The 11,740-nt window shown below is 47.0% G+C and overlaps 1 protein-coding gene and 1 long non-coding RNA gene across 2 annotated transcripts; one reads left to right on the forward strand and one right to left on the reverse strand.

Moving 5' to 3' along the window:
* Positions 1 to 202: 202 nt before the first annotated feature.
* Positions 203 to 569, forward strand: LOC9645199. Its single transcript, XR_002991140.1, has 2 exons — positions 203 to 273; positions 329 to 569. It is a non-coding gene; the product is annotated as an uncharacterized LOC9645199 (long non-coding RNA).
* Positions 570 to 4,404: 3,835 nt separating this feature from the next.
* On the reverse strand, positions 4,405 to 5,230 carry LOC112342979. The gene is made up of 2 exons (XM_024665706.1): positions 4,935 to 5,230; positions 4,405 to 4,867 (listed from the first exon to the last, which is right to left on the reverse strand). Exons 1-2 carry the CDS (start codon positions 5,196 to 5,198, stop codon positions 4,748 to 4,750), a joined length of 384 nt encoding a protein of 127 aa, XP_024521474.1. The 5' UTR covers positions 5,199 to 5,230; the 3' UTR covers positions 4,405 to 4,747.
* Positions 5,231 to 11,740: the final 6,510 nt, after the last annotated feature.

Below are 11,740 nucleotides of genomic sequence, written 5' to 3' on the forward strand. Positions count from 1 at the left end.
TTTAATGCTTCTCATTTGCCTCCTCCAAAAGAGGGCGTCATTCGCATGGAAGCCAACGGTGGATTCATCCTCCAGAAGATTAGCGACGAGAAATGCTACATAAGGTACGCTATTAGTTTTTTTTTTTTTTGTTTGTTTTCTTCTTAAGATAGTCACTACTTCTTTTACAGAGCAGTAATACACCTGGACCTTAAGCTCGACTTTGTTCCGACATGGGTGATTAACTTCCTTGGGCGTCAAGTTGTGGGACACGGCTTCAGGCTATACCTCAAGGTATATTTCTTTCCTTTTCGGGTGAAAAATGTCTAAGCTTTGTGTGTTACAACAGACTGTTTCTTCTGTTAAAGAGAGCAAAGTGTTTCAAGAATGCATCAGGCAACAGCCACTCTACAGCCGCATAACGTTACAGATGCTACCAAAATCGAGCCACGAAAATGGATACAAGAGTTGAGGTGCTTTTCATAAGAAGTATTCATAAGCTTCCTGCACAAGAGCATTTACATTTATAAACAATTTATAAACAAAGAGGAGCTTGAGGCCCACCGATACTCCTGAAAAGTCCGAACTTATTCATGAGACATATGCAAGGTGGGTTTTATAAGATTTTTGTTGTTTTGCATGTCTAGAAAAATCTGCTGCAGTCAAGCTCAAGAAAGAAACCATTCTCTTCTCGATGGAATGAAACTCTCACTTGCTCCATGCTCTGGCGAGGCCATGGCAAACAAAATGGGTGGACTCTTCGTCTCAATCTGACAAGCAGCTGATGCAAAGGCTACTTTTGAGAAACAAAGCGTAAGTATGCTGCAACAAGAACCAGCAACAGCCATTTAAGGTATTGTCGTGGAAGATGGCTTGTCTGAGCTCGAGTTTGATTTGATCCAGGCACCCTGGTCCCATCTATTCTTCACTTGGTTGTCAAAGCTTGGAGGTCCATAGGTTTCGATCCTTTCAAATCCTGCTCCAAACTTTTGATGCCTTTTCTTGGCAATAATATATTGCTCTGAAACCGTGAAAGCTTACTCACCTGCAAAAAAAACTCTAGGGTTGCACCTGACATCCAATAAACCAGGGAAGCTCTTGAGGAAAATCCTAGATTCAACATAAACAAGTCACACCTCATGGAATTGGTGGTGATCTTGGTGCAACTAACTAGTTAAACTTGTCCTCAAACACATGGTTTTGGCATTTGTCTTTCACACTATTGTCCAATCTTGTGAAAGCCTTGACCGAGCTTAAACTCAATCAGCTGAGAACAAGCTGTCTCAAAAGTTTCCAAAGAGCAGAAGGCATAATACAAAAGTCACAAACTCGTCTCATCACAAGTTGCATTGTGGTCACTCCATGCCTTGGATGTTGATGAACTACAGGCCTCCATTTATCTTGGAAAATACATCTATGAGGAATGAAGCAATCTGGACAATAGTATAAGCAAAATGAACACGAGAAGAACCATATATACCGTGGAAAGCATGAGTTCTACACTCAAAACGACACACACATGGCACGGGCAATGTTCGATCAAATGCCCGAGTGCCACAAATTGTCGCATGGACTGCTAGGCCTACGCTCTCACTGGAATTTCTTCCACGCTTTAATTTGATCCTCTACCAGGAGATGGTCTTGGAAGGAATGGCTCCCGACTAGATCACATTCACTTCCGAAATCAGAAAAGTTCTTTGTCAGGATGTACCATCTAGTAGGACGAAACTGGCCTCAAGAATGCTAGAGCATAAGTTATAACATGTAGCTACGTGGGGCTCCTCGCCAAATGATGAACCTATGCAGAGACTTGCCCGATCGTGGAGCACTGGTACACGCAAGGTGGATTGTTAACATTGAGGATGTCACTGTCGTGTGCTAAAGTGGCCTGAAGAACGCCACCGTGATTGGATTCCTTGTGATTCCATCACTCTTTTAGCTAATAGAGCTTCTAATTACAATCTTTTACAAGGAACCCACAGTACAAAGACTAAGCTCGGTCACAATCTTTTAAAATGAACCCAGGACTAAGCTCAATAATGAAGATTAGGCCATCGTTGGAATGTCCATTTTAAGGAGTTGTGCTCTTATTGGATAGCTCAATGTAAAAATGCTTTTCAATTAAAACGTACAATAATATGCTTTGCCTCCTGTGGGAACATGCAGTCTATGTTAGGAGATCTCAGCAGGCATGGTGGATCAATGTTCCATCTGGAACGGATGAAATTTCTTGCTCAAGGTGCTCGTCTGACCACATTCCATAGCAATGTTCTGAAGCTGTACGTGAAGGAGATATTCGATGGGTTGTACAAAGAGATCAGGAAGATCCTGGTGCCGTTCATGTGGATGTTGTGCTGCCATTTGAATGGAAATTCGGGGGTTGGTAAATCTGCATTCGTCTGGTACTTCCGGTCATGATCTACGAGTCCAGAGCGACTGTTTTGATGTTCAAGGGTAACAAGCTCAGGGTGGTGAATAGAGAAGACTTCCCTCAGGAGATTGTGCTGGACAGCAAAGTAGATACCATCTCATCGATCTGTGAGTGGACTTGGGGCGGATGGTTGGAAATAAAACCCTTGTTGCTGCTTCATCACCAGACGAGTTCAATGTCAGAAAAGCCAAGCGGACAACGTTCACTCGCTATCTGCCTGCGTGGGAAAAGCACGAGTACGATGCTCTTGTGTCTTCTTGGAGGAAACGCGTGACAGACTACGAGAGTGGATCGGAAGAAGCCAAAGAGATAACGCAGAGAGTGAATGCTGCTGAAATGGCGTTTGAATGGTTTGGAGGTATCCCCTAGTTTCTTTGGGATGTAGAAGCAAACGGTCTGACTGTGGAAGCTTTTGAAAGGGATTGAAGCACTTGAGTATGGTTCTGACTCCTGATTTTGTCCTTCAAGCGTTTTGAGTGTTGGTGGTCCAGGAAACCAAGGTGCGCATCTTCATGCTCTCAAACATGCTCCTGGCGGCGCTCAAGTTGAAACTTGCGTGAGAGCTATCCAGCAGACAATGGTCTTGCGCAGCATCTCGTGAACGGCCTTGTCAAAATGCCCATTCTCGCAAATGCGAGGATCCACGGTACTGGATTCTTCTCCGGGATTTGACCGAAGCTGTTCTTCGTGAGGGCAACGACGCCTTGGATGGTCCTAATGATGGAAGTCGTTGTAATTCTTAGGATACTACTTTATCCATCACGAATAGCATCAATACAGTAATCACTTCGAAGCTTTTAAAATAGGATCTACATATTTTGTCTTGGTAATGGGAGATTTCACTTCCTGAACATAGTCGCTTCTATATATCAGGTGATAGCCACACACAAAAAAAATTCAAAAAATGGATGGATTTAACAGCAAATGAAATCAATCAAGATGTGGACGTTAGATCTTGCTTCCGGCACCAGGAATCGTCTAAAATCAATCCATGGTGAGGCTCTTTGGGTATCGAGGTTTCTTCATTTGAATCCTTGGAATCTTTCGGTTTTCGGTTTTCGACATCCAAGCCGGCTCCCTTTCGTCCTTGGGCGGCTGGATGCCTTGGATGATCGCCGCATTTGCCGCGTCTTGGCGTCTGGAAGGGATGTGTCAGGGAGCGAAGCAATTGCGTCAGAATAGATGCAGCTGAGCTTCTGGACCAGCTCGTCCCAAGTCCGGCACGACAGGCCCGTTGTGTAGTTGAGAGAGAGGGGATGGAAAAGGTCGCCTTTGTCTGGGTGTAACCGGATGGAGAGCTCCGAGGGATTCAAGCCACCCAAACATCGAGAGATGGCAGCTTTCCGCTGCACAGACACCTCCACTAAAATCTAACGGTTTGGATGGTATATTCTAAGATATCCTTTAATCCAACGGCTGTGATGTATCGCTCTTAACCTTTTATTTGTTTGTAGTTACCACTAATATAAACTGCGTTTAAAAGTTCATTCTCATTCACTATTTCTAGCTTGTTGTCTAGCGTCTTTCTTGTTCAAATGGTGAGGAAGGCTTGCATATGCTGGCAGGGTCATCGAGAATTCAATGGCACAACATTGTGTGTGATTGATAGATTATGCTGAAGTGACAACTGATGAGAATTTGGTATATATGATCGAATTGGTAAGCTCAATGGCATGTTTGTGCTGTTTGTGTGCTACTGGAGCAAATCAAATATATATATATCTTCCCTTCCACAAAATTTGATTGCATGAGTACAGTGGAGATGCACCTAAGTTAATACTTTTTAATGATCTGTTTGTTTAAGTCTGTAATAATGGATTCCATTGATTACAAGTTTGGTTTTGCTTCTTTACTATGATCTAGTACCAACTTAACAACACAGTTAATCTTAGGTGAGATTTTGAGGAGAGCCACTCTCACTAGTAGATTGTATAGTGTTATAAAAAAGGAAAATAATAAAATGGTCCAACACAGTTAATTTAATAATAAAATAATAAAATAGTGTTCATGTTAGGGGGCGACCCTAACACCGTATTATTCTTGATTGAAAGTCGAGGCGGATGGGAATCGAACCCAGCAACCCTTCACAATAGAACATTACAGCGTGCATGCTATAACCACAAAGCCATGAACACTGGGAGATAACAAAATATTATTTCAGCACCTCTTATTTGAAAAACAAGATTTGGAATCCATCTGATTGTCCACGTCGACGACATCCAGGGGCTGCGAGGCCAGAGATTTGGAGGATCCACGCGCGGATCCTGGAGAGCAGCTACTGGCCGAATCAATACCGTCTTCATCCGGCATGAAATCAAAGATTTCTTCCTCTGCTATTCACTGCTGGAAGGGGAACCCATGGAACGTCCTGTCATTCTGGGCAGTAGATTCGTCCAGGACACGAGATCCTTGGCCGGCGTTTTTGCCCAAGCTCGATTTCGCTGCCACAATTTGCCCCTGCTGCGCGAGAGCCATTATCATCGAGTTCCATGGCGCTCTGAGACGCAATCAAACATAGACTCTCACTCTCGGATGCGGGATGCCGCCACATACGCGGTGACCATCGCGTTCCAGGAGACGATCCTAATCGAACAAGATTGACGCCGCATCGATCGAATGCCCTGTTCTTGCTGCTCGCATTTGCCAGCGAAAGGGAATATCGCGCGATCCAAGAGCCTGAACCCGGCGCGGCGGCGTGGATCATTCGGGGGGATCGGCACGAGAGAAGATTTAGCTCCAGCAACGCTGCCGAGAGCGACTTTGCGGAGAAGAGAAATCCCTCGTTCATACAAAAAAATTTGATTGGGTCTCTGGCTGTGGGTTCGAACCTGTGACCTTGCCAATATATTTTTTTATTCTAGTCAGATATCCGGCCATCAGGTTCCCGTCCAAAGTGTACACTAATCGCTTCTTAACGTATACCATAATGTAAACAGCGGCGCAAGAGATTTTCGTTTTGTGGGCGCCTGGCGCGCAGCGTGTCAAGCTCAAGAAAGAAACCATTCTCTTCTCGATGGAATGAAACTCTCACTTTCTCCATGCTCTGGCGAGGCCATGGCAAACAAAACGGGTTGGATGGACTCTGCATCTCAATCTGAGCAAGCAGCTGATGCAGAAGTTATTTTTGAGAAACAAAGTATAAGTATGCTGCAACAAGAACCAGCAACATCCGTTTAAGATATTGTTCTGGAAGATGGCTTGTCTGAGCTCGAGTTTGATTTGATCCAGGCACCATGGTCCCGGGAATCTATTCTTCACTTGGTTGTCCAAGCTGGAGGTCCATAGGTTTGGATCCTTTCAAATCCTCGGGGCGTGAGACTCTGGAGCTCCAAGTTTTGATGCCTTCTCTTGGCAATAATATAATATATTGCTCTGAAACCGTGAAAGCTTACTCACCCGCAAACAAAACTCCAGGGTTGCACCAGAGATCCAATAAACCTGTGAGAGCCTTGACCAAGCTCAAACTCAATCAGCTCAGAGCAAGCTTTCTCAAAAGTTTCCAAGAGCAGATGGCATAACACAAAAAACGTATATCAGGTCACCAACTCATCTCATCACAAGTTGCGTTGTGGTCACTCCACGCCTTGGATGTTGATGAACTACAGGCCTCCATTTTATCTTGGAAAATGCTCGAGGCCAAAGGGTGGCGAAGATGAGGAATGAAGCGATCTGGACTGGACAAGAGTATAAGCAAAATGAGCACGAGAAGAACCACACATGCCGCGGAAAAGCAGTGCTTGTGCTTGTGAGCCTAGTTTGAAGATGTCTGAGACTGAGAAGAAAGACCATGCTGCTCGACTCATAGAGCACGCCCGGCAGCAGCACACCGCCCGGGTAAAGAGCCCCCTGGATCGAAAATGTGCAGCAGTAGCGTATAATGGCAATGGCGGTGGTTTTCCATGGCATCGTTCTTGAGCCTTGACGAGGAGGTGCCATCCAGCGAAGATTTGCAGGAAGGAGGAGCGATCTCCAGCGGTGGGCGCCTGGGCGAGAATGCGGTGAGCACAGATCTGGGAGGGGGAAGGCGCATCCACGAGGAAAATCGTCTCCAGCGGCCTCGAGGTTCCTTGCTAATCTGGTCATAGAAAGGTATGGAAAGTGCGGGCGCTGGAAATCTTCCAGAAGATGAAAGATCGAGGTTCTTTCTCGTGGAAGATTGCGATCGCGGCATTTGCCCTTGTTACTCTTTTTCGAGCATCCAGTTATTTCTCTTGGCAGCTATCAATGCCGATCCGGGGGAGATCCACGCGCTAATCATCGCCGCGTTACGGTGCTCCGTTGGCGAGCATGCCATCGCCGAGATCTTCTTCTGCCAAGAACTGGACAGACACTTGCATCGGGTGGAACCAGGGCATTGCCGTGTGAGCTCGAGACTGGCATCCCAGCCTGATCGGCGCCACATCCCAATCTCTGCCCCAAGCTCCAATTACTACAACGACAAGCCAAAGATGGTGATGGTGTTATTGTCTCAGCTCCAGGATTGCGAGGAGATCAGACAGCAGGGGTATGGCCTCCTCCAAAGGCCGTGGTTGATTTACCCTCCAGCAGTAGTCTTTCAACCAGGCCTGGGGCGGGCCTTCTGCCAACTTAAGTCGAGGTTCCTGGTGTTTCTCACCATGTGTTTCTCACCTGGATCTCTGCCACATCGCCATTGATAGCTGCAAGAATTCGATCGACGAGCATTTGCTGGGCAAATGCGTTCCAGAAGAAAACATTTCCATCTTCCATTTTGTGGAGGACACCCAAGGCATCCGCGGTGCGCCCGCACTTTCCATACATTTCCATGACGAAATTCGTGAGGAACGATCAGAGCAGCGTCTCCTCCTCGTCGTCAAGAAAAATGCGATGGAACCATTCGTTAACTACAGGTAAGCTTCGTCAAAATAGCAAATGTCGCAAGGACAGCGATAGCAGAGGTGACGCTGCCACCATTGGGCGACCTGGATAACGATACGCTGCTCTGCACTTTTGCTTGCATTCCAACAAGGAAGTTCCTCACCCGAGAAGCGCTTGTCTGCTGTGCTTGGCTGGATGATCCGGTCTGGCTCAAACCAAGACAAGCCTTCAAACAATACCTCGCAAAGCAAGCATCACAAGCATTGCTTTTGTGATTTAAAGTGGTATGTATATACTCTTGTCCAGATTGCTCAAGAACGCACAAGAGACTGTCTTGAGCTTCATTCCTCACCTTTGCCACCTTTCGATTTTCGCCAAGCGATGTGAAGAGGTGTGAAAACTCCTCTTCGCTGGAAATCTATTGTTAGTAAGAAAACAAAAGAGAAAAAGGCCCGATCTCCAAGGGCAAAGAAGAAGCACGAGAAAAAGAATGCTGTGTATTGATAAGAAAAACGATGGAATGGAGATATGTATCCACAATTCAGATTCCCCCTTTTGAAAGGCTAGCAGTTCTAACTGCTAGCATATACTATATGTTGTGCATGATTTAATCTATGGCTCCGATGCAGCCTTGGGTTCAAAGTCGGAGTCCCTTGAGCCTGGGTTTTTGGTTGATACACTCTGCTCCTCTGACAGAACTAGACACCGTCCTCGGTGCGAACATAGTCAGTTTCCATCGCTTGTTGCTGCTGCTACTCAAGTCGATAGAGGCGACGTTTTTGCTGCGGGAGTGTAAGCTCGTGGTTAGGGACACTATCTGGTGGATCTGTCCCATCTTCCTGGAGGTCGGCTACCTCAGCCAGCAGGGCAGTATGATCATCCTCGAGCTTTCAGTAGCAAGTGTTGAGCTCTTTGTATTTGAATTTGTAGGTGAATTTGTGAGCTGTTGATGGGGTTGATGGCTGCTTGGAGATGATCTTTCTGATGTCCTGGAGGTCAGTGCGGATTTGCTTCATCTCTTCGAGCTGAGCATCCAGCTGGTGGTTTAAAGGCTCATAGAATTCCTTCTTAATCGCTCCCTGGAGTCTTGCTTGAGAAGATGCTATGCAATGTCAGCTCGTGTTGGGAAGTATTTTGCTTGGTCGCGGTGCATGCGTTGATTGAGGGCTTCAAATAACTTGCGGGTGTAGTAGCTTGGGTCGCGAAGTTTTTCTTCGTACTCCTTCCTGATCCCGTCATAATCATGGCGTACCTGACTCTGTGGCTGAAGCATAGCTGCTGCTCCTACTCCTTTGTGAGACACAAAATCCCTAGGCCCCAAAGTGGAGCTGGAAAGGGTGCCATGTGGTAGTGGCCGAAGTGAAAGCCAAACAAGCGTAACACGTTTGGACTAAAAGCTCCGACTTGAAAGGTCGAGAGCGGGAGTGGAACTCCCAACAAAGTGCTCGAGGAACAAGCATGAAGCAAGCAATAAGCAAGGCTCCAAAAAGGGACCCAAAAAGGACCAACACATGACACGTGAAAGTGTCTGAGGTGGAGTCCGAGGTGGAGTCCGAGATGGAGTCCGAGATGGAGTCCGAGATGGACCCAGACGGAGTCCGAGATGGAGTCCGAGATGGACCCGAGACGGAGTCTGAGATGGAGTCCAAAGTGGAGTCCACGATGGAGTCCGAGATGGAGTCCGAAGTGGAATCCGAGATGGAGTCCGAGATGGACCGAGACGGAGTCCGAGATGACCGGGACCAAGACCGAGACCAAGACCGAGACCGGGACTGAGACCGAGACCGGGACCGAGACCGAGACCGAGGTGGAGGCCGAAACCGAGTCCGAGTCCGAGTCCGAGTCCGAGTCTGAGTCCGAGTCCGAGTCCGAGTTCGAGTCTGAGAGGGTGAAAGCCCAAAGCGTTCGTCTCCCAGATCCTGGGGGTTTTGGCTCCAAAAGTATAGTAAGGGGGAGGACTGTAGTGGAGCCAGTTTGGCCAGGAAAGGCCAGACCCAGTGTTGGGTGATGAACTGACCACTGGGAAGTCCAAGACTAGAGTGAACACGGACCGACAAGCGGGGTAGCTTGGTGAAGTGTTCAAGAGCCGGCTCTAGTTCCCCCGGGAGATCGACTGGCCGATGCTCCCAGTCCAAGTGTGGGTGGCACTACCTACTTGGATACCAGACGTGGCTCAATGGAACCTCGCTCTAAGCCCATGGCTAGAGCACCCAAGGGCGGAAGGTGGGGAAAGTACCTAGGTGGCTCGCGTAAGGCCACGGTGTTCCGAAATGTCGTCCCAAAGGCCCAGACTGTGGAAAGGAAGAGGAACAGTCCTCTAGGGTGTGACCAAGGACACAGTCATGTGGTGATGAAGTCCTAGAGGACCGTGGGGCTTAGTGGTCGGGCCGGTGGGCCTCGATCCAGTGGCAGTGTTGGCAAACACGGCCAAAGGCAAAAAGGGACTTAATGGGGACTGACAGAGGGATATTGGGGAAGGCTGTTCCCTTTGTCGGTTAGCATCCTAAGGATGCTAAGGAGTGGATCTAGGATGACCACTCATGGATGGTTGGCCCAGTCTTGGAGAGACAAGACTGTGTTGCAAGTGGTATTGGACTACCAGTGCAGCAAAGGTGATTGGGCATGGCCTTAGCGTAACAGGCTGTTATGTTGGTGGTACCTTTGAATGTCGGTCATGGGATTGGACACATGGAACACTTGGACCAGGTGCAAGGGTTGAGTGGCATGGATGCCATTTTTGGGGCTAGCAAGTCCCAAGTCCTGAATTGGACTTATGGAGGTTGTGAATGAGACTCCTCCAAATGGTCGGAGGTGTGGTTAAGTGACTAAAGTAGAATGGAAAAATTAGTCACTTACAACTTGGTATCGGAGCTGTTCCTTAGTCTGACTTTTATTGATGCTCAAGTATATCACCATTGATGTTGGCATCGGAAGGTCCTAGGAGTGGGCTTATCCTTGAGGAGTAGCATGTCAAGAGGACACAACTCTCCACTCAAGTTCATGCGTGAACTTCGGCACAATGCGGTGGATAGAAAAGGGCCAATAATGAAACGACTTTGGGATCTTGGGAACAGTATAAGGTTTCCTCAGAGAGCTGAGGATGTGATCCAAATGAGTGTTTGACGCAACAAACGGGCTAACGTAGTTGTGATAAACAACTATAGTTGGGATCACGGGAAAGATAAAGACTCCAAAGCAATAAAAGAGTCACAAGATTATCCTCATATAGTTGAGGTTGGTGCTCATGAATGTGAGACCAGAAGTAATGACTGTGGGAGGTCAAATACAGAAGAGGGCTAAAGTCCTTGAAATGGTAGCTGGGGCTACCTTTAATAAATGCTGGAACAACCCAAGGAGTTGGGGGGTGTACTTAGAGATGAGTTAGTATTCTCATCACATGGACAAGTAGTCCTAAGGGGCAAAGGTTGCCCCAGAGAACAAAATCAAGTGTCAGAGTAACACTTGTGAAAATAGTCCTTGTGAGTGAGGACATGAATGCAAGAAGTGTATTCTAGTGAGCTAGTGCCCGACAAGTAGGACCTTATGGGTCTGTGGATTAACGAAGTCCAAAACTGTTGGATAACTCAAGGAGAGTCAAGGAATGGTCCTAAAGGACTGATGGAAGCATTTGGACTGAAGTGTGTGGTACCCCACGAAGGATGGGGGGGATCATAAGATCCAAGGATGAGAACAGAGGGTATCTCATCGATGGCAAAATATGCCATGCTAAAGTCGTGGGAAGGGTGTTCCCAAAAAAAAAAAACTTTGAAACAAAGTTGTGTGTGACCTCTATGGTGCAGTGCTAACGGATGGTTGGCATGAGAAAGAGTGGTATTGATCTTGGCAAAGACTTAGACACAAAGAAGAAGTGTCATAGAGGTAAACTCGTGGAGCCAATGGTGTGGAGACACCAAATGTGCCAAGGTGTGATACCTTGAGGCTATGTTGGTGGGTTCATGAGAACCCCTTGCCAAAGGAATCCCAATGGAAATGGAAATGGCATAGCCTAAGCTGCAGAGCATGCAGTTGAAGTGTGGTGACCCAGATAATGATGGAGGTGTGGAAGCACCAGCAATGAGTTGTAGGACTTGACAACTATGAGGCAACTAAGCAAAAGGTGCAAAATAATTGGTTAAACGGGTAGAAGGTAGCTACCCAAGCCTTCTTAATGGCATAAGGAAATTGGATATACCCTTACGGGGGATAAGTTGCTTATGTTGCGATATAGTAAGTCAATGTCATGAAAGGAAATACTCATTGTTAAGGAAGCCATCATTGGGACACTTGAACACTCTAGAACACCAGAAGGTGGTGTTTGATGTCGCGAGGGCAATAGATAAGGCCCAAGGGACTAAGTCCCTAGCGAATGATGGATAGAAGGTGCTATCCAAATGTCCAAGGTGGTAGAGACAGGAGAAGACTGTCTACTCGAATTGGACAAAGCCAAAAATGGAATTTTGGCAAGGCTAGTGATGGGCATGTAAAGGCCCATAA

This window comes from Selaginella moellendorffii, unplaced genomic scaffold (genome assembly GCF_000143415.4).
Source record: "Selaginella moellendorffii unplaced genomic scaffold, v1.0 SELMOscaffold_126, whole genome shotgun sequence".
NCBI lineage: Eukaryota > Viridiplantae > Streptophyta > Lycopodiopsida > Selaginellales > Selaginellaceae > Selaginella > Selaginella moellendorffii.